Genomic DNA, 22,686 nt, shown 5'->3' on the forward strand with positions numbered 1-22,686 from the left:
TCTCCACTTTAGCAACCCTACAAAGGCCACCACGGCATCTCTCGGAGTCCCTAGGCTGCTAAGCAGAGGGTACTTTATTCATGGCCAACATTCTGTTCCCAGTGGTTTTGTGCCCCAAATACCAGAAAGCCTGGCACCAGGCACCTATTTTTACAGCACCAGCCCATCCCCAGGCTGAGAGGATGGGGCAGGAACCGGCTGTGCCTAACAGTGGTGCCAATAGCACTGGCCACCAGGGGGCAGCAGGCCTCCACCGGTAACCTGCCCAGAGGCTTGGGGTCGGGGGCTCTTCTGTTAGGGTACCCGCTGGAGCCAGGAACCCCACGGCTACCTGAACCTCCCTCCAGGTCTAAACCCTACTGACCTCCCTGCAGGCGGCCAAGACTGGGTTTGGGCATTTCTCTGCCAGTAGGAGATCCTATTGAGAAAGCAAAATGGAAGCCCCAGCTCCAAACCCTTCAATCAGGCAATAACTAGAAAATCTCATCTCATCTACAAAGTGTCTTGTAGTGCTGTTCGGGAGGGTCAGTTCTAGGGCTTGCACCCAGGTGGAAGTGAAGGAAAAATTCAGAAGGAGAAGGGAAGCAAGGGGGGATAAGAGGCCAGGGTGGCGACGAGGTGGGGCGGAGGGTGGCCTCAGGAGAGGGGGGCGCCCGGGCACATTTCCGTCAGGATGTCGACGAGGTTGTTCAGACCCGACAGGTAACCGTCCTCCCGGTTCCCTTCCTGCCACGGGATGTCGTGCTGCAGGGTCTGGCCCTCGGGCAGGGGCGTGGTTTTCCCAAAGTCGATCATCCACACCTTGGCCTGTTCCTTCTTGTCGTGGATGAAGAGGAGGGAGCTGCCGATGACCTGGAGGGGAGCAGGGGGGTGAGGCGGGGAAGGGCTGGGGCCCCGCCCTGCCCTCCAGACAACAAGCCGGCACCTCAGGGGGGCTTGGGAAAGCCTGAGACCTCGGGGAAGTGGAGCGAGCTTTGCTCAGCCGATGGGCTCTGTCCCCCATTCTCACCTGAGCAGCAGAGCCTGCCCGAGTGGCCACGCCATGGACAGGGGACATGGGACCCAGAACAATGACCACCCACACTGCCAGGGAGGAATGTCCAGGAGGGCAGACCCCATCCCCGTCCCCCAGTCCCAACCTGCTCACTTTCCTCTATTTCTAGACCACAGCTAACCCATCCCTCAGCACCTCTGAGTGCTACCCAACTGCCCGAGGGGGAGGTGCCAAGGAGATGCCACATGCTGTCTGTGGGGAGGCCGGAAAGGACCCTGTCCCAAGGCACTCACAGCCCGCCCCCCCGGGGAGGGTGGGCCGCCAGGCTCAGGTCACCCCCAGCCCGGGAGCACACCTGCTGCAAGTCCTGGGCAGACAGGGCTTCTGAGGCTGGTCTTTGCTCACGGTCTCTGCCAGGGACAGCGGACACCAAGACCCCTCCCTGCTGTGGGCCAGGTCAGAGCACCTGCGCCGGGTAAGGCGCTTTCCCAAATATGAGCACACCCTCCAACCCCCGGGTCACCTGTGTGAGGCCCGAAGGAGACGTGGGGGTGTGGGGAGGCACTGAAGTGTCATTCTAGCTCCCAGGGCCCCGGCCAGGGCAGGGAAGACCCCCTGGATGTGCTGAGCTCAGGGAAGGGGGCTTTCTCTTCCCAGATGGAGAAAAGCAGAAGCCCAGTTCATTTGGCCTCGGTCTAGACCTGAAGTTTCCAAGTGAAACTCCAGAAAGAGGACAGCAAAACAGTTTCTCAGGAAGTAAGAGCAAAGCGCTGAACAAGGGGGGGCAAAGCTGTGAGATGAAGCCTGGGGCTGCCAAGTGGGCAGCCGCGGGTCCTTCCATCCACGCAGGAGGTCATGGGCGGCTCTTCGGCCTCAGGTCCTTTCAGCCTTGGCCCCAGGCTGTCCTCCAGAGAAAGCAGGCCAGCTGGAGGAAGCTCTGCAGGCTGCACAAAGCTGAGAAGACAGAGAGGCCCCAGGAGAAGCCAAGGACCCAGGGATGCTGGGCTTCAGTGAGAACAGAGGGAGAAGAGGGCATTTCCAGGATGGCTGGACCCGGTGCGGCTACACAGGCCAGAGCCCGGCCGAGCCGGCCCCCGTATGCCCCACTCCTTCCTTACGGGCGGCCCGTCTAGGAGCAAGCAGGTCTGCTAACACGGGGGTCAGGCGCACAGCTCAGGTGGGCGTGCCCAGGGGTCGTGGCCAACCACACGGAACACGGCTCTCTGTCCCCGAGGACAAAGCCCAACACCTACCTCATGGCACTTGAAGAAGGGAGAGACTTCCAGGGTGGCCCGAATGTCCTTCAGCCGGTCCCGGTAGGCGATCTGGGAACAGAAAGATGACCAGATTTTTAAACACGTGGGTGTGGGAGGTGGATTTTAGGTGCTATTTGGCCCATTAGAGTCCCTGAGCGTCAGCGTGAGAGGGCCTTACACCCTGATTATTCCAACCTCCTCATCTAGAAATGAAGAAACCGAGGCCCAAAGAAGGCGGAGCAGCTGGGGCCCTGGCCCCACACTCCCTCCACTACACACAGGAGGCGCGGTTTGGGGACCGGGGAGCGGGGGACAGTTCCCGAACAGCCGGGAGGCCTCCAGAAGCCCTTCGCACGAGGGTTAAGTCTATTCTGGAACGCCAGCAGTGTGGAGGCAGCACCCAGAGAGCCTGGTTGCCATGGTGCTTGTCTTCCTAATACAAACTTCAGTGCCCTGAACTCTTGAAAAGGACAGAATAAGAAAGCCAGAGCCACAAATATCTCTGCCAGTGGCCTCTCCACAGAGCTGTGCTGGCCCTGGGGGTGCCCGCCCTCCCCAGGGGCTGCGAGGGAAGCCCGTCGCACACAGGCACATAGGGTCCCTTGATGCCCATTTGAAGCAGTGCCAGCCTGGGGCTCAGGACCAGGAATAATCCCTCTCGTCCGGGTGCAGGCAGCCCGCGTTCTGTGGCAAACTCTGCTGAGGAGCCGGAATCCTCCCCGGCCGCTGACCCGGCGTCCAGAGGCTCCAGCTATGGAAGAGTTGGGGTGCCTGCCCCATGACTGAAGCCTCAGCTCTTACCATGGGCCAAGCAAAGTCTCCCAGCTGGAAAAGGGGGGTAGGGAAACTCCCCAGTTCCAGCCGGTGCTGAGTCTCCTTGGAGAAATGCTGTCTGGGCCCAGCCCTCCCCACTCAGCATCCCGGGAGCCTGTGCAGGGGAAGGTGCCTCTCACGGGGGCTCCAGGGCTCAGGTCCCTGGTGTACCCAGGTCTCTGATTGTCACAGGGCGCCCTGTTCTTGGGGTGTGGGGACTCAACACACCCTACCTCAGCTGATCTCAGTGCTCAGAGCATCTGTCCAGAAGCCTGCCTGTGGCGAATGAAGTCACTTTGTCGTGAACGTCTGCCACCCACACCTCCAGGCTCAGAGACCCCATCAGTTCTGGCTGGGGAGGGTGACGCGGCACCTCGCCCGCAATGCCCGCATACCTCCCTCACTCAGTCTCAGCCTGGTGGAGGCCCAGCCAGGCCTAGAAGCGCAGGGACCAGCAGGTTGCTGGCCCACCTGGGTGTGAGCTCCAGCTCCCCCTTTCCTAGCTGTGTGCCCTTGACCTCTCAGTCTCCTCATCTGTAAAATGGGGACAAGGATGCCAACCCACGGCAGAGGGCTGCTATGAGGGTTTGATGAGCACTTGGCACAATACTTGGTCTTAGAGGAACACGGGCATCGGAAAGCGTTGCTCTGAAGGGAGTGGAGACGTTTTTGGGAGCTGAGCTGCTGGCTAAGGGAAAGAGTGAGCGCATGTTCACCCGCTGGTATAATATATAAAGTTGACTCTCAGAATGCAATCAATACTTGCTTCCCACGTGGAAGTATTTTAATGAAAACCAAACCTCCAGTGTGTAAACCTGTGAGTAATCCTTTTTTTTTAAATTTTATTGAAATATAGTTGATTTGCAATGTTGTTCCAAGCAGAAGCTTAGGGCCAGGGTTTTCTGTGTGGGAACCTCGGTTCCGTCTCGGGCTGGGCAAGAACCTCCAGAGGGGGTGCAGCTACCCCTGTCCGGAGACCACACGGCCCGACCCCTTCGCAGGGGGCACCCAACTCACCAGGATGTTCCGGTTTCCTTTAGTGAATTCTCTGAAGGCCTCGATCACCTGCTCCCTCGTTTTGGTCTTCTTGAAGTCCCGGTTCACGGAGCCATCTTCTTTCTGAGAAGGAGAATGACACAGTGCCTCAGAGCCACGAGCCCCAGGCTGACCCCCAGGCAGCCAGGTGCCCACACGGGGCACAAGGAGGCAGGTGCCGCGTGGTCAATCCGGCCGCACGGCACGGGGGAGCCTGTCGTGCGCCCTGGCTGAGGAGAACAAAGGGGGTAGTGCCAGTGTCCCAGGCAGAGTAAACGGCATTAGGAAGGCCCGGAGGCCCGAGGGGCGCTTGGACCAAGACTGGAGGAGCAAGGCTGCGGGGCCCGCCCATCCATCCTGAGGGTCCTGAGTGTGAGCAACTGGGGGCTGAGGGAGATGCACGGGCCTCTGCTTCCATGAGGGGCCGGGTCCCTGGAACCGGGGTGCCTGAAAGTCCCTGCTGCCCAGGGACACCCTCCCTCACCACAGGAGAGAGGCGCTCCTCGCCCCACGCTCAGCTCGATGCCCTTGTAATGGAAGGTCTCTTACTTAGGCTCCCTGAAAGCGAGGATATAACACAGCCCATCCCGCTCCCTTCCCCACCCAGTGCACGGAATGGCTCCATTTCCTGAGCCCAGTACTAAGTCTGTTCCAGGCTGTTCAGGCAGCACGTGGGGCTTAGCATCTCTATGAGGAAAGCTGTTCTTTAAGATCAAAGGGTGAGAAAGCCTGGCTCCACTAGGCCCCCAGACGTGCGTCTGTGTATCACCAGGGTGGCGCTGAGCGCTGTCGCTGCCTCTGCAAGAATAGGTAGGACCCTGGGCAGAGGGAGAGAGCCGAGGGCTGGGCCTTCCCCACAGGGGTCTCTGCAGGGCCTTTCCTGGACCAGGGACGGGGGAGGCGGGGGTGTGCTGGTGAAGGCAGCTGGCTTCTTTCGGAGCTGGTGGCCCGCAGCCCGAGAAGATGGGCTGTCGGCCGTTCCTGCAGCTGGACAGTGGACAGAGACCAGGAGATCCAGCGAGAGACGGAGAGAGAGGTCAAGGGAAAAGCAGACTGTTTCAAACAGATACAGAAAGGAAAGAAGCCTTAAGAGGAAGAGGATGAGCATATAATTTACTCTCCCACTGGATCCAAAAATACAGCAAAAGCCGATTTCAGAAGACAGGGGAGGGGCAGATGGCTTTCTCAGCCTGGAGGTCGTAAAGCAGCTGTCACAGGACAAGGTGAAAACTTTGCCCCACTCGAAACCATCGGCAGCGAGGCACTGTCCCGCAGGAACTTCCAGCCAATGCCATCGGCAAGGAGGCTGTCCTGGCTTCTCTCGCCCGTGAGTCAGGGCTCCCCGCTGCCCTACCCTGACTCGAGGGCTGGCCAACGTGGGCCAAAAATGGGCAGAGGACAGAAACCCGAGTACGCTCGGACTGTCCTCTGCTTGAGAGGGACAGCTGCCCGGGATCGAGAGGCCAGCGCCTCACAGCCCTGCTCCTTGGGGTGAAGCGTGTGTCTGAGCAGAGGCTCTCAAATCTAGCAGCAAAGGAGGCGTGTGGAAGCCTGGGTCTAGGGAGAGCATTCTCAGGCCCTTCTTGGGAGAGTGAGGAGGAAAGAAAAGACAATGAGGTGGCCCACACGTTGGGGGTGGCCTCGGTGCAGCCTCCCCAGAGGGGCTTGGTGACCGGAGGAGCAGCGCCTGGTTCTGCCTCCCAGGCAGATGGCTCCGATGTCAGAGGCGGCTGGCACGCTCCCTCCCTTGGCTGCATCTCACTGCCTGTGCTGATTTTCGGGCCCTGGGCAGAATGAGCCAGCTCCCGGCACTGGCATGCAGCAAGCTGCCTCCTGGGTGGGTGGGTTCTCAGTGCTGGGCATGGTCTGGGCTAGATGTAAGGTCCTCGGTGGAGGGCTCAACGCTGGGTGGGGCTAGAAGTCAGTCCTGCTCTGAGGCCCCAGCCCCCTACATGGCCGTCCCCCCCAGACCCAGACCAAGGAGTAGGCCAGTTTCCCCAAGTGTCTGTCCCTGGGGCTGGCTGCCCATGCCCTGGGCCCGTATGGGGAGGAATCTTACAGCCTCCGTAGGGTCTTGAGAGCAGCCAGGACCGCTGGGTGAATGCTGCTGGAGCCCCAGGACCCAGTCCCTTCCCCACCCAGGAGCGGGGCGGCTCAGGCAGCCTCAGGCCACCGCCGGCTGTCCTCACCTTGATGCCCTCGATCCTGAACCCGAGCGTGGCCGTGGAGCTGATGGTCTCTCTCCACTGCATGTACCGCGGCTTGGTCACAGCCCGCTGGGCTTTCTCCTCCTCGGTAGGGGCCTCTGGGTCCACCTCTATCATCTTCTGGTACATGTCCTTCCGGAGGCTGGGTTTCTTCCGGGCCTTGGTGAGTTCCTCCTCCAGGTAGGTCCTGGGAGGGAGGGGAAGCCACATGAGGGCCAGTGGCCGGAGCGCGGCCCACTGGTGCCTTGCCCGAGGGCTGCAGTCAGCTTAGCCAAGTCAGCCTCGTCCCGGACAGGCGCACATCTGCTTGCGCTGGGCCTGGCTGTTGACCGAGCACGGGCCAGCCTTGCCTAATGCGAGCAGCTTCGTTCCAAGAGCGCTGGGAAGGCCCAACAAAGCCCAAGGAGCTCTTCCTTCTGGGCACCTCACAGGACCAGCAGAGGAGCTTGGCGGCTCGTCCTGCTGGCGTGAGGGTGGGGCAGGGGGCTGAGGGAGGGTCCGCTCAGGATCCAGCTGTCCCCCCAGGATCCGGCTGTCCCCCCGGGCTACCTTCCACGAGGCGAGGGCTTCGTAAGCCAGCACCTGTGTGAGTCGCGGAGTGCGTTTCGTCCACATCTCCCTGGTGCCCCGGCAGCCTAAGGGCTCTCTCCGAAGAGGGGGCCCCTTCAGGCCAGAAGGCGGCCTCTGAAGTGGCCCCAGTGCTGGAGGGAGAAGCCCGTGATGGGAGGCAAAGCCTCGGGGCTCTATTTCTACCGCAGAGACGTGCTGGGCTCTTCCTGCCCCTCGGACCCCAGGCCTCAACACAACGTGGCCAAGTAAACTGTTCACCGCCCTGCCCTCCGCACGGGCTGGCAGGGCTCCCCTAGGAGTGGGGATAGTACAGGATCTGGGAAGCCCGAGACCGGCTTCCTGGCCCCAGGCCGCCTCCCTGGCCCCCTTCGCCAACGGGGTGACTCACCCCTGCTGCACATCACAGACGCCCACCCTCCTCCTTGCTCCTATTTGAAGCTCCCCTTCTCCCCCACAGTGGGCTCAGCTGCTGCCTGTGACCCTTCCTGACACAGGAATCCGCAGCGTCAGTTGAGTAGAGGGAAGTCTTCTCCCTGGGCCTGTGTGCGCGGGCGTTGCCCACACGGCGGCCTGTGACAGCAGGCCCAGCCTCCACTCTCCATCTGTCCCCGGGGCCTTGCTCTATCACTTCCCACCATACCTCCAACCTGCTGGTTTGGGACCCAGAACAGACTGGTCAAATCCTTTAAAAGTCAAGTTTCCAGAGCCACTGTACCAACTCTTTCAAGAAAAAAGCAAATCCTTGGTGGTGAACTTGGGTCTGGTCATTTAGGACCTTCCAGCGGGTGATGCAGACCATAAGGAGGTTCTGTTCTTAGTTGTGCCCTTGCACACACACACACACACACACACACACACACACACGCACGTGCGCACACTACTGTATGCACGCCCATGCACGCACACGTGCATGTACAAACACTACTGCGTACAGAGCCAGGTCAATGCCGATGAGCGCTACAGTGCAGAGCTGCGAGGCAGGCTGCTTTTGCATGGACTTGCGTCATGCTGGCCCAGGTGTGTATTTGTGTGTGTGTGCTGTGTGGTGGGCAAAGGGTTTGCCATCCCCAATGCTCCTGAGTGCGCTGCAGGGACCTGCGGGTGGGTGGGTGGTGCACTTCTGCAAAGACTTCTCAGTAGTTCCTTAAGCAGGAAGCAGCCCTCACCGTCAAATCCCTTTCCACATGGGGCTTGCTCCAGAAAGGGCCTGTGCAACGCAGTCTGGGCAGAGTTGCTCACCCTCTGGGAGAGGAAAAGGGCCGGGCAGAGATGCCCACAGGGGTCACGAGCCTGGTGGTGGGGTCAGGGGTCCACCGGGAGGTGAGCTGCAAAGCCTCCCCAACCCTGGTGTCCTGACACTGGCCCGGCCCACCTTGCCCACCCCAGCAGGAAGGTCAGCCAGCCCATGGGGAGCCAACAGGTGATACACCAAAGCCATCCACTTCCCACCACGCTCTCTCCAACCTGCTTCCCACCAGGGCACAGGTGCTACAGACAGCTCTGGTCTCCACCTGCCAGCCCTGGTCCAGAGGTCGGGAAGACACTCCTGATTCTCCACGGCAGGTTACATGACACACAAGAGATACGGGGTCAAACCTAAGAAAACACCCTGGAGCAATGTGAGCTTATGTCCATGTGGAACTGGGGTCCTAAGACACCCCTCATTAGGACACTACAGGTGGTTGCATCACCTTTTCCTCAGGCCAAACCATGGCTGGGTCTGCTGACCAGCCAGCCCTTCCACCACTGTGACAAGTCTGCGACAAGTCTCAACCTCTCATGCCCCGGACTCAGGGTTGGTGGTGGCCCTGGGCTGCGGCCTCCTCCTTCTGGCAAGCACAGAACCCTTGGGGAGTGCCAAGCTGCAGCCCAGGCTCGACCTGGTAGTCAGAGGCCTTGTGCAGAGGCAGGCTGTGTGGCTGCCTGGCTGCGTGGCCCTGTGAGTCCCTTAGCCTCTGGTGTCAAAGGGACTGCTCAGACTGGATGGTGGCCCATCTGCCAGGGCAGCTGTAAGGAACACCCAGCGCTCGGAGCACAGAAGGGCCTCCACCCCGTCCTCAGGACCCGTGAGACAGGGAAGGGGGTGCTGGGGTGGGACTGGTCCTGGGGAGATCTACCTCCTCCCCTCCATAGGGGATCCTCACACACCTCCTCCCTCAGCCTCTAGGCGGCCCTGCCCAGGACTGGGTTAAACACGTCCCAGCCTTGCTGGTCACTCTGGGTCTCTCCTGAGAGCCCTGGGTGCAGTGCGACAGAAGCTCCGGGCAGCAGGGGGATGGGGCAGCCTTGGTGAGAGAGGGGGCTCCTGTCCCCAGCAGCCTCTCAGGGAACAGGCAGGCACCGCAGCAGCCTTTTAGGACTGGCCACACGTTCTACCCACAGGGTGTACTTTTTTTGGCCCCGGTCTGAGTGAATACCGATCAGAATATTTACGTGTCTCCCCTTGAGAGGGCACATCCTGGTGCATCACGGGAAGGCCTTCCAGGGACAGAAATAGGACTCTGGGGAGAGCAGTCGCCGAGTGGTGGCTGGAGGGACATTCTGTCTTCTCCCTGTGGGCTGGAGATGGTGAGACCCCTGGACGGAGGGAGGGAGAGGCTGGGGACAGTGCAAAGAGGGGGGTCTCTACTCCACCCCTTCGTCCCTGCCCTCGGGGCCAAGCCAGGGGAACACAGCGGGTCTGCCTGCAGGGTCAGGGTCTGATTTTATGACACGATTCCCAGGAGGAATGAGGAAGGAAGGAAAACTGACTGGCTTGGCCTGCTTCTTTCCTGCAGGCACACACACACACACACACACACACACACACACACACACACACACACACACACACCCGTTTCTCAAACTCCTCTTATAAGAAATAAAACCGCTTAAACCATCCAAAGCAAAACGCAGGCTCCAGCTGTGAGCTCTGCGTCTCGGAGCCTGGTCTCCCCGGAGAGCGGCGGGCCGGATGGAGGAGGCCTGCGTCTGGCCGTCCCGTCTGGGCACCTGCAGTCGGCGGCTCTCTGAGGCTTCAGAGGACTTTACCACCCGCTGACGCGCCGGGGAGGACCTACTCCATGACTCCTGAGACGGAATGGTCAGAGTTTGAGAGGAGATGAGAAAACCCTGCTGCCAAATCAGGGCCCAGAGCTCAGGCGCCCGGGGCTCGGGTCCTCCTGGCTCTGCCCCCCATCCTGTCTTCTCCAGCCCACTCCTCCCGCCTCCTTCCCTCCTGGGTCTTCTCTGGGCGGGGCCTGGTGGGGGGGACACGCCCATTTCCACACACATGCCCACATACCCATCTGGCCCTGTGCCCTGGACCACGCAGCCACTGGGCTGGGGTCACCGCCAGCCCCAGTCCAGAATGCGGCAAGCTGGTGACTGTTGTCAGGGCCTCTCACACTCCTCTCTCCTCCACTGCACCCTTATGACAGGCGCAAGTCTCTTTTGGCAAATCAACACAATCTGCTAACCGGCTCCCTCTTTGGCTCGGGGTTGGGGTGCGGGGGGCGGGGGAGGGTGGGATGAGAACAGCCTCTACTCCAGTCTCCCCCTCGCAGCCCACGTTAACGGGAAGCCGCCCCCTGCTCTCCCCAGCAATCCCACCTGACCAGATGGGCAGTTCTCCCTGCCCTCCCCCCGGGGAGGCTCCGTATCCACCAGGTCCCCTTTCTGGTCCCACCGGCTACCGGCTCCCGTCGCCTCCCCCGCCCACCCCTGGCTCACCAGAAAAGGGAACGGGCCGTCCTGGGCAAAGCCAGCGCATACGTGAGATGACCAGAGCGGGGTCCAACCAGACCCCTGGCCCGGCCTCGCCCACATGAGGCCTCAGGGACAGCCCAGAAAGCCCGGCCTCCTGGAAGCCTGGAATGCCGTGCCTGGTCACTGGGGGCTGAGGGGCGGGTGTGCCCCATCTGAGGAGCCTGGCTCACCTGACGCCCATCTTGCAGTCCATCACGCACGGCGAGTCGAAGTCGGCCAGCAGGTCGTCCATCTGGTTGTAGCGCTCGCCGTCCTTCACCACGTCCCCGTGGTAGGCAGGCACGTAGGGTCTCAGCACGTCGGCCATCAGCCGGTCCAGGCAGCGCTGCTCCGACTCACAGTGCTTCTTCAGAATCCTGCCATTGGCAGCCGCCTTGAAGCTCCCTGCACAGCAAGGTGGGAGGAGGCCCTGGGTCCCCAGCCCGAGCCCTCCCCGCTCTGGCCCCTCCCCGCTCTGGCCCCTCCCCGCTCTGGCCCCTCCCCGCTCTGGCCCCCGCCCCTGCCAGACACGCCCTCCGTCACAGGGCCCGGGCCTCTCGGGGATGCTGTGGAGCTTGCCAAGCACGGGGCTGAAGGTGTGCCCAGGTCTCCACTGGTGGACCGAGCCCTGTAAGCGCAGTGGGTGCAAGTCCCAGTCCCCCACCACCCTCCGCCCCGGCCACACCCCGTGCCCTGACGGCAGCTCTGGGCTGGCTCGCGGACTTCCCAGACCCCAGGCTCCTCCTCTGAAGATGGAAGTACACCAGTGCTCACCGCTGGAGGGTGAGCAAGACGGAAGTGAGAGGTCTGTGCCAGGACCTCTTCACCCCTCTCTGTGCGACTACCACCTCCCAAGCCCACCATCGACCCTGCCTCCCAGCCACGAAAGTGTCTCCGGTCTCAGCCGAGGAGAAGCCCTGATAGAACCGGATTTAGCGCCAGGAGAGGGAGACCGGCTGAGAAGCAGCGGTCCGAGGCTCTGCCGGGCTGGGCAGTGTTCCTTCTGAGCCACACCCTCAGGTAAGTATTGAGGAAGGGTGTCCATCCACCTGCCTTGGGGTCTGGGCCAACGTGGTTAAGGGTGTAAAAAAAAAAATGTCAGATCCTGTGTTGGCCTGAAGTCCACGGGCGGCCACTGAATTGTCCCCTGGGGACGATGCCCGCCAAAGGAGCACCATGAGTGGGCTAGACAGCTCTAGGCATCCTCCCCTGTCACTGAGGGGCCACCTGGAGACCTCACGGCTAGCCCAGGGCATGGCCACTGCAGCCGGTACTCCACTACATCTTAACACTCTCGGGGCGACCTGCCTGCCTCTCCCACCAGCTACGAGCTCCTTCGGGGCAGATACTATATCTGCATACGTATTGTCACCCAGAGGAGCACCTTGATGAGGGGATACAACAGGCACTCAGGGAAGCACTTAGCTTTGTCTCTTTGTCCCAGGTGACAAATGGCAGGCAAGCTATAAAGACTGATGACTTCAACTGTTTTATTGAGTTAAAATGGAAGAGAGATTGAAAGAAAGAGATTGAAAGAGACAGAGAGACTGCGGGGGGACTGTGTGTGATTTGTGAAGAGGTGGCACAGACTATGGAGAGGGCAGGTGTCCATGTGCATTTTCGAGGCAGTGTTAAGGCCCGTCTCTCAAGTACGCCTGTGACTGCAGACCACGAAGTCTCTCAGGGAGCACCTGTTCAGATGCTGCATCCCCGGGAGCATCCAGGGCCAGGCCCGTCCCCCACACGCGCTGGACGCCTCCCCAGAGAGCCGGACATCCTGTCAGAAAGTCCGGGAGAGCTGTGGCTACCTGCGTGTCCTGCCAGCTGGATCCAGGGGTATTTCTTCTTGAAGGACATGACAAAGGGAGACCAGTGCACCATGTTTTTTATTTTCCTCCATGATTTGCTCTAGAAACAAGCAAACGGAAAGCTCTACATTAGAAACAGAACTACTACTTTCCAACCAGAGAACCCCCTGCCTGGGGCACAGAACAAGAGGTGAGTGCCAGGCCCACGGCACAGGCAGCTCTGAGGACTTCACCTCCATCAACTGCGTGGCATGCATCTATGGGCTTTGTCCCATTCTACAAACAGGCTGAGCAAAACACCCAGAATCAAGGGGACAAGGATGTGACAGGCACTGGGAACGGAGGAAGGGAAGGACAGAGCGTTCTCCATCCAGGGCTGACCCCATCCCACGCCACATCCCCATCAGGGGACAACTAAACCCACACTGCCTTTCTTCGTGCCCCCTCTCAGTTTCCTCATCTGTCTAGTGAGGGATGGACAGCTGGTCCCCCATGCTCTTTGGATCAGTGGACACTCTAGGACTCTGGAAAATGACCTCTTGCATCCCAACAGCAAGGGCCCCTCAGAGGAAGACCAGAGAGGCCACGATCACCCAGCTGCAGCGTGTCACCTCCTACTGCACTTGCAGATGTGGTGCCAGCAGAGGTACCTCTTGCCTGTGAGAGGTTTGAGGAGACTTTAAAGGGAACTCCCCGGGGACAGCAGTGCCTCCAGGGCTTTGGTGCACACAGGGGTGAGCCAGCCCGCAGGACTCTCTCTCCACTGCACTCCTCCTTCTCAAGACATTTCTTAAGTAAAAACTCTGTGTGTGTGTGTGTGTGTGTGTGTGTGTGTGTGTGTGTGTGTGTAGGAGGGGCTCCTTGGACAGAAAGGAGAACTAACATTTATTGAGCACCTTCTTATTTTATTTTCACAGCAAGGATGCAAGGTAATCATTATTTCCATTTGCAGAACCCAGGCCTCAGAAAAGTAAGTGATAAAGCCGCATTTCAACCTTCACCTATATGACTACTTTAAAGAAAATCCTTTTTATCCCCAGCTATAAACATTTCTCTCTATAAAAATATCCCTAAGTTACTTTAATAAGAACGGGCTGTAGACATGAAGATCAAGTGTCCCCAGACATGAGCCCCTGAAGGGAGTGATGAGAAGTGAAGCATTTCAAGCTCCTGAGAAGCGGATCCTTGACCAGCAAAACCAGACAGTAAACCCCAAAGGCTCTGCGCTGGGAAGGAGAAGCTGGGAATTCTACAGAAGAGGGAGGTAAGAAGTGGTCCTGCCTGGACAGTGGACCCCTGGAGAGGCGGTTCCTCATTCTCTGTCCTGCAGCGTCCGCTAGCAGCCACGCTGAGGTTGCTGGACTGACTCCAGCTGCTGGAGCCCGAGGTTAAATCAGTCTCCTTTGTTTTTTTCTCTCTGGTGAGACTCAGCTGCTTCTGTCATCAAGGTTTCAAGTTAAAATCTGTTTAAGGAGAAGAATTCTTCCCTACTGAACCTGGCAGTGTTTACCCCACCCCAGAAACCCTCACTCCACCGCCAAGACCTAGTCTAAAGCCAGGGCAGCGCTCTGCCAGGCCATGTGACAAAGGGCCGGCCTCACCGACAAGGGTGTTTTTCCCAGAACCTTCTGATGCAGATCTCCGAAGAAGGCTAAGGAAAGCCAGCCTTTCTATCTAAGCACCCAGAAGGCTGCACAAACACCCAGGACAGACAATGCATGAGGGCAGCAATGGGAGAACCTCATTACATGAGATGACCAACCAAGTGATAGTTTGTTCCACCCATGGGGAAGACGTCTAGGTGGGTCCAGAAGAAAAGTGCACAGCTCTCACCACCTGCTGGTCACACCCATGCAACAGAGCTCAGAGGGGACGAGGGTCCGACGGGTTCAGAGCGGGGTGGGAGGAAGGGGAGGGCAGAGCATTCTCCAACCAGGGCGGACCCCATCCCACGCCACTCCCCCATCAGGGGACCACTAAACCCACACTGCCTTTCTTCATGCCCCCTTCTCAGGGCCTCAGCTTCCTCATCTGTCTAGTGAGGGATGGACAACTTGTCCCCACCACGCTCTCTGGATCAGTGGACACTCTAGGACTCTGGAAAATGACCTCTCGCATCCCAAGAGCAAGGGCCCCTCAGAGGAAGACCAGAGAGGCCACGATCACCCAGCTGCAGCGTGTCACCTCCCACTGCACTTGCAGATGCGGTGCCAGCGGAGGACCCAGGGAGGATGTGTCCCGCTGCCGGGGTCGGGGGCCTGCAAAGATTGATGCCTGCTGGGGAGGAAGGTCATCACAGAGGCTGACCCCACAGACGCAGGCTGGGGGCACAATCGAGGGAGCAGAACAAGACTATTGCAGGCAGCGGGGCCTGTGGGAACAGAGGTCCGGGACTGGGCTTAGGAGCAGTTGGGCCGGATGTGCTGGGAATGGGAGCCGGAAGCAGTGGCCGATAAGGGTTAGAGGGCGAGGCCAGCTCTGCACGCGGGGCCGAGACGCTTGGACTCCGGGGAGTGTGGTGTTGGGGAGGCAGGCTGCCCTGGGCCTGAGTCCTGGCTGCATCTGCAAGCCCCAGAGGTAAAGCCATTAGAAGTTCATGGGCACAGGGGTGTTTGTGGAAGAGTCTTAGTGGTCTGAGTTCAAGGAGGGGTGTCCCTGAAGTCATCCCAGGAACAGTCAGTCCGGAGCCAAGTGGCGGTGTTGCCATAGTTACTCAGGAATAAAGGTCACGGAGCCTGGGGCTGGACCAAACCCACCCTGTCAGGATGCAGCTCTCTGGGGATCCACGGGGACACACTGGGCAGTGGGCCTGGGACCCGGGAGGCAGGAGGGAAAAGGGCTGGGCGAGAACAGCCAGGCTCGAGTCCAGCAGGGGCATCTGAGCTGCGAAACCTCTAGTTCCCAGACCGCGCTTCAGGGGTCCAGAAAGGAGAGGGGTGCTCCAGGGCAGGGTCCTCTGATGGCTCGTGGGACCCAAGAGCCTCCCATTTACTCTCTGAGTAAATGGGGCATTTTTCCGCCTAGCTTCCTCTTTCCCACACCTCCTCCCCAAGGGAGCATTTCTTCAACATGAAAATTGGGCCCCATATGGCCAAGGCCAGAGAGTCCCCCTGCTTCCAAGGTGGAATATTCCACTGGGGCGGGTTTGCACACCACGGGATTTCTCGACTGTGCTGGCAGCAGCAAGCAGGGGATTTTCCTGTGGTTTTTAAATAGCAGCACCCAGGCAGTGCCTAGAGTCACTGCCAAACATTAAACAGAAAAGCAGGTCCAGGAAAGGCCCAGGAAAGAAGGCGGCAGGGTGACCACCGTCCCTACCCCCGGCCCGTGGGAGTGGAGAGAAACAAAAGGGCAGGAGATTACAGAGAATCGATTCCCTTACGATGCCCGGGAGACCACAGCACCCATTTAAGAACCACCAACTCTAGGCAGAAGCCGCTTCCAAGTGGTGGGTCCCAGAGGGTCAGTTGGGCTAACAGTCTCCCTGCAAGCCCCTCGCTGGAGGAAGACACAGCCCTCAGAAATGGATGCCAGGCCTCTTCCCCACCAAAGACAGCCGATGAGGCAAGAAAGGAGGGCAGCCCAACAACCTGGAAGAATTCCATCCAGAGGAATTGATCACCTTTTCTCTCCTGGGAGAGTCTCAATAGCCTCAGTCACTTCTCTGCAATCAGACTACAGTCCCAGGTCTCGAATTTCTCAAGCTGAGCTTTGTCAGACACACAGGCAGCTCTCAAATGACTTGAACACGGTGTGGCAAAGGGCACCTGGTCCCTACCCCTCGGCAGTGCTGGCTGCCAGCTGATTTCACTGGCCCCGTCCCTCCATCACCTCCCAATCACCAGGGTCATCTGGACACCCTCTGCTGACCCTTCCTGGAATGCTCCCCAGAGCTCCACATGCCTGACAGGCCCCCTGGCCTCTCTGGGTGGTGGGGTCCTCCTGTGTAAATTTGAGGGGTCAGCTAGCTGACTCCGCCAAGCTCTACTCTGGCACACTCCTTACACGCAGATCTGATAGATAAAATGGCCTACCTAATGGATAAGCTGGGGTGTTCTTCCTAAGTCTGCTGGGCATGACAGAGCAAAGGGAATGGCTCTTAGAAACTCCCTGCAAGCTGGCATCAGTTGTCATCTCACCGGCAGGGCTCTTTTCCCTAGATGTGCAACAGGACGGATGGCCAGCCTCCCCCAGCACTGGGCCTGGCGTGTGCGTTCATGACTCATCACTTATGGGCTCTCACTATGTGACAGGAGCTGGACCGGGCTCCTTATGGCCTCACTTCTCATCTTTGGATAACCTGGTGGCAGGTAGGATTATCTCCTCTGTAAGATGAAGAATCTTACAAGCTGAGTTGCTTCCCCCCAAAGTCATTCCATCCTCCTCCCTGCCAGGAGGTGCCAGATCACCTGGGAACCTCAAACCGATTCACCAACTGCCGTGCCCATCAACAAGCAGGGGTCCTTCCAGCCCAGAGCACGCTGGGCAAGGTGATGGGGACAGAAGATTGGGCAGGAAGGACAAGGAGATTCCTTTAAGGAGGTTCCCCTGGGCAGCCAGGCCACTGGGCTGGCAGGACGGTGCTCCGGGGTAGGGGGTCTTCTGGCTGCTTCTGGCTCCCAGAGCCTTTGGGAGAGGCTCCACAGCTGGCCATCAGAACCCCAGATAGGTCTCAGTCCGGGGCTGGGCAGGTGCCACTTCCAGCTTAAGCTACCAGGTGACACAAGGCTCCCCCACGAGTCAGATCAGACCAGCTAATCGCTCCTAGACTGTGGCTGGAATTTTACACTTGGGATGTTCTTGGGCGGCACTTCAAGGGAAAGGCAAGCCCCACAAAGCTGATTGCCTCTTAAGCAGGGAAGGAGCCACAGGGTGGGCTGACGACACACAGCTCTCACCTTGATTCTGTGCTGGGTGTAAGCCAACTGCAGACCAGGAGTGAGGTTTTTCAGGTAACACCTCAGGTTCATGGGCTTGGATGACCCAGCTCCACAAATCCCTAGATGACTGCACTCCTGGGTTAAATAAGCACTGATTCTGGTTTCGCTCTGTTTTCTGCTTGAGTGCAAGGCAGGGCCTTTTTGTTACAGCCCTGACCTCGCTCTGTAAGAGGTGGGGTCATGTTCTCTACTTTGGCTGCACAGGAAAAGGTCGGGCCCTAATTCACACAGAGGAGTTCAAAAGGATCAGAAAATAGCCAGACCTGGGGAGTGGAGGCTGGTCCTTTACTACTCAGAGTGGCTGGAGACGCCTGGTGCTCTGAAGCTGCTCTGGGCAGTTCCCTCCCTTCATACCTGACTTGACAGGAGCTGAAATATTCAGAGAATGTGGAAAAGGATTTGTAGCGGGAGAAAAAGCCTAGTAACAACAGAACCCCACCCCTCTTTAAGCTTGAGGTGACAGAAGCCACATGGAAAGGGAGTTTCAGAACCTGGCCAACCCCAGCTGAGCCCTCTCCAGCCACTGGTGCCCTTGGAAGGCTCGGAGGCTCTCACTTTTCCCTCCTCCTCTTTGTCCAAAGCCTTCTGGCCTCACAGCAGATGTGCATCTACTCCCTAACAGCCGATACCCATGTGTGGCCACCTCTCCGCTCAGCACGCAGAGCTTCAGGGCGCCCGGGGCAGCCCTGGCGAGGAAGGGCAGCTTCTCATCCCTCTGGCCTGGACTCACCCAGAGCCCTTGAGAGCCCAGTGCGGAAACGGTCCACTGGCCAGTGGGGCCCAAGGGAGGAAGCCTGGGCAGCGTCTCTGACTCTGTGTTTATCTAAATCAGACTCCAAGCCTCCCAGGGATGCTAATGGCTCCTGGGTAAACGCCACCCTCTGGCTGGTTCCCCCAGCCAGTCATCCGCCTCGTGCTGCAGGGAACACTGCCTTAAATAAAAAGGCTAAGTGGACGACCTCAAAGGCAGGCCTTTCTTTGACTTCCATCAAACAGGCCAGAAGGACTGGTGGAAATGAAGAGGAGAGGAAAGCAGAGAAGTAGGGACCCGGAGCCGAGGCTGGGGGCTGAGGGGGCCTCTAGGCACCCCACTCACAGGACGCTTTAGCTGTCATCAGGAGCAGCTGCATGATATTCACGGCCCAGAAGGGGTGGTGACATGGGGGCCAGCTGTTCCTTTGCTGGAGGACTGCCTCACATGCCCTAGGATGTCTGCAGGCCTAGCTGTCCTCCCCAGTCCACACACGGAGGTATCTGCAGTTCAGGAAACGCATGTTCTCTCAGGCCCATGAGATTCTGCAGGCGACCCCTGGCTCGCCGCACGTACCCCTGCTCACCCACCCTCAGACACCGCAAGGGTGACACCTTCCGCCACCAGGGATTTTTCGCAAGCAATGGAGTGGAGGCAAAGGACTCCGCTAACCCCCAGGCAGCTCAGAGACCCCGGAGGCCCTTCCTCTGCTTGAGCTATCCCTCCTGGGTGCTCCCACAGTGCCCGGGGCACGCCTGCACCCCAGCTCTCCTCTGGGCGAGTGTACCCTCCCGACAGCCAGGACCCCCAGCACCTGGCTCCACCAGATACTTGGCAACCCCCTGCCGCGGGTCCTGGAGAGGCCACCACAGCCAGTCAGCTAGGCCTGCAGGCGGGAACCTGGTCAGAGCCTCTGGAAGTAAGTTGAAGTTTCCAGGGTCCTGCGGGCTCTGCTGCCCTCTTGTCGGCCCCAGCAGTGTCTGCACTGTCTCCTGTCTGGAGAAGCAGGCCTCCTGAAGTCAGCTCCTGACAATGCCTCTTTACCCAAGGCAGCCGGCCCTTCCTGCAGCTTCCCTTCCCGCTGGCTTTGGCAGGCTTGCCGCTGTCTCCACCCTCCAAACTCAGGCTGAAGGGACACACTCTTCCCCTCCGACTCGAGTGTGTTTAAAATCCTCTGCCTCTGAGGCAGGCCACAGCGTTGGATTTTGTTTCCAGAAGACAGCACACGACCCAGGCTTTGGAGCTAGAACGATCCCTGGCTCTGCCACCTCCCGGCTGCAGCTGTGAGCAAGCCTTTGAACCTCTCCGACCTCAGCGTTCCCACCTGTAAACTGGGCACGCTAACATCACACTTGCCCTGAGGCACACTCTAGCTGATCAGTTCTGAGAGAACTGATGAGGTGGTACACATGTGCACGGGTGCTCTGTATACCATCATTGGACAGGTGAACCTCAGATGTTCACTTTGTTTGTACTCCTGTGTCTGTTTTGTTTCGTTTTGTTTTAATTGAAACAGTTTTCTCCTCCAAGGCATAGGAGACTGGCAAAACTCCGCTGGGCACTTCCAGAGGGTCAGTCATTGCCAGTGGCAAGAAGATGAGCTAATTGTGTGGTTAATTGCTTACAAAACTTCCCTTTGGATGTACATGGCAACTGCGAACACACAGGGCGGCTCCTGGGGCCTCGAGCTCTGTGACTCAGGGAGAGCAGAGCCGGCCGGCGTCCAGGTGCCTCGACACCAGTTTCTGGTTCAGAAGGTCAGTAAAGTTGCTAAAAGGATAAAGAAGAGTTCCCCAAAGAACGCCATTTCACACGTGTGGAACTCTGCTAGGCACCAGCGAAGAACAATATATAAACAGTGAGACTGCTGAACGGATTTCATTTTATACAGAGGTTTACACACTCTCCTTAACCCCTTTCCCATCTGAGCTGTTCCCCTAATATTCTACTCTTTCCCTCCAGTACTTCTCTTTTTATTTAAATAGTTAGATCACTTGCCAAACTTTTATTTTTAGATAATTATAAAGAGTATCCTTTTTTTTTTTTTTGAGTGGAAGAGATGAAGGGAAATCTCTAAAACATCAGAAAAGGGAAATTATCTCTGGACCCTATAACTCTCCAAAGCAGTATTGCCAGAATCCTTTGCCTTGCTGCACACGTGTGCATGTGTATATGATGCCTGTGCATATGTGCTGGTTAGTGGTGATAAACTGGCTTGTCCGGGGAAGGAGGCAGAGAAATCACATATTAAATGCCTAACGTGTTGCTAGGTACTATGCTAATATTTCATGTAATCCTCACTCACAGCACTGATACTTATCTACATTCTGCAAATGATGAAACATGTTCAGAGAGCTTAAGTAACTTGCTCAAGGTCACACAGCTTCCTGGTTTGCTCCGAGGATTTTGTTTTGTTTCAGCCGACAGGGTAACTGGGCCCCCAGCGTCTCTCCTCCAGTTAAAAAATAGCCTCAGATAAACAGCAAGTGCTTTGTCAAAAGAGTGACCTTTCAGATGGGGCAGGCTTGAATAATGACCCGCCTTGCCCTCCTTTCCAAGTGGTTCCCAGAACAGCCTCACTGACACCCACTTTGGGAAGGCACATTAACAAAGCGCTGAAAGTGGGTGAAGACGCCCGTGCCTGGGAAGGTTCATTCTGTGTCAGTGCCTTTGTTCTGGCCTTGCAGAAGTCTGAGCAAAAGGCACTGAGTTGTCCATGTTTGGAAAAAATGCTTTTTTCTTCCTTCTTTTCTTCTTTTGGTCTTTCTAAAAAGCAGTTTGGGTTTCCCTAGTGATCGTTCTTTCCTTCGCTGGGGAAAAGGCTGTGCTTCTCCCAGGAGGCAGAGCCAGGGCAAGACAACTTTGTTCATTGTATTCACCCTGGCAGGGCCCTCCTGTGACGGCAGCTGGGTGCAAGCCCAGGCAGGTAGGGGCCCCTGGCTCAATAGCTCCGTCCTGGAGGCCTGGTTAGAAACCTGGCTGGAGCCAAACCCACCCCTGCCAAAGTGAGCTGGGAGCCTGGAGCGGAGGAGGGAAGGCCTTTCAAAACCAAGCCACCAAGGGTAGGAGAAACAAAGCCCAAGGACTTGGCAGGGCAGGTAGCTCTGGCTAAAAATAAGAATCTGGATTTTAAGACTAACCGTCTTTCTCCTTTAACAAACAAGGAGACTCCCCTAAAAACCGAATGCAGAAACACTCTTTGAGAAAGACCTGAGTAATGTTGAATTTCATCCCTACCTCTCTCCCCGCCCCACATGGTGTTCCCACAAGATGAGTGGTTCAGGGTCTACGGCTAGCACAGCGTTTCCTCACCTGCCCTGCAGGGAACCCACCCACAGATGGTCGGAATCACACTGAGGGCAGTGGGGTGGGCGACATACCTCCCACAGCATCAGTGGCTGCTCTAGAGCAGGAGAATGAGGATGTCCGGGCCCTCACCAGCCCCTGCAGGCCTGGACCCTGAGGGCATGAGAGGCAGGCACCAGCTCTGTGGTCTCAGGGTGGGTGCTCTGTCCTCTCCACTCCTGGTCAGATCAGAGGGCTGCTCTGCTCCGGGTTTGGAGCGTAGGACCCGGTCAGGGTCCAGAGCTCCTGTTGAAAAATGGGAGCTCCTGATGCAAGTGTTCAGCTCGGGCTGGCCCTTCCTGAGGGCCAGGAAAACCCTGAGCGGCTGCCTTCCTCCTGTCGCAACCAGAGGCCCAGTTTCTGGGACAAGGGTAGCACCCAGACTGGCACACAGGGGTCCATCCCTCATTGCCATTCTCCCTCCCCTACCATCATGCAGATTCCCTGCCTGAGGAGTCCGCCCAGGCCCAGCTGGCCCGACTGGCCACCAAGAGTTCCCTGACCACCTACAGGCGGGATCGAGGCCCCCACCAGGGACAGAGGGCTGCCCCAGACACCTGCCCACCCTACGCTCACGCTCTCGGACACCCTCTCTGATCGTGCAGGGCTGGCCACCTTCTTGTCCCATGCCTACCCCACCTCTAGGTCCCCCCGCTCCTGCAGGTGCTCTGCCTGCAGTGTTCTCCCCACTCCTTTTCTTTATCCACATCCCACCTGTCCCCACAGCTGATGGTGCTGGAGTCTGTGAACTGACCCTACCGTCTCCATAAAGCCTCTCAGACCAGCCACAGGCCATTCCAAGAATCCTCCCCGCTGGCAGGATAGGCTTTGAGAGCTTCGTGATTCTTGTGTCCTGTGCTGTGTGCCCCATCAGAGGGTAAGCTTCTGGAGAACCGGAATTTGTCCTAACACTTCTGGACGCCCTCCCAGGCTGGACACACAGTGGGAGTACAATACTACCAGCTGCGTGACCGATGAGAAAATTTTACAGGTCCATCAATGCGGCCGGGGCTCAGGCCCTGCAGCGTGCCATCTCCTGGAAGTTGAAATACACCTCCACCAGCTCATACCTCTTCATGCTCGCATGCTCAAGCCTGGAGACATCTCCAGGGGGAATACTTGGGGGGATTTCCTGTCCAATCTGCCTGGGGTTCACTACACAACACCAGGCTCCAAGACAGCGGGCCCCGGCCCCAGGGCCTTTTCACATGCACACATGAGGGTCTGGAGGACACTCTTTC

The 22,686-nt window shown here is 58.3% G+C and overlaps 1 protein-coding gene across 1 annotated transcript in view; it reads right to left on the reverse strand.

Moving 5' to 3' along the window:
* Window positions 1–468: 468 nt before the first annotated feature.
* The window catches only part of ITPKB (inositol-trisphosphate 3-kinase B), a 94,224-nt gene continuing 72,006 nt past the window's right edge, over window positions 469–22,686 (reverse strand). Inside the window, exons 2-7 of the mRNA XM_007464173.1 lie at window positions 12,410–12,509; window positions 10,793–11,006; window positions 6,288–6,492; window positions 4,081–4,182; window positions 2,248–2,319; window positions 469–852 (exon numbers count right to left, since the gene is read on the reverse strand). Coding sequence (XP_007464235.1) covers window positions 637–852; window positions 2,248–2,319; window positions 4,081–4,182; window positions 6,288–6,492; window positions 10,793–11,006; window positions 12,410–12,509 — 909 coding nt within the window. The 3' untranslated portion in view covers window positions 469–636. The remainder of the gene's footprint in view (window positions 853–2,247; window positions 2,320–4,080; window positions 4,183–6,287; window positions 6,493–10,792; window positions 11,007–12,409; window positions 12,510–22,686) is intronic.

This window comes from Lipotes vexillifer, unplaced genomic scaffold, assembly GCF_000442215.2.
Source record: "Lipotes vexillifer unplaced genomic scaffold, Lipotes_vexillifer_v1.1 scaffold64, whole genome shotgun sequence".
Taxonomy (NCBI): domain Eukaryota; kingdom Metazoa; phylum Chordata; class Mammalia; order Artiodactyla; family Lipotidae; genus Lipotes; species Lipotes vexillifer.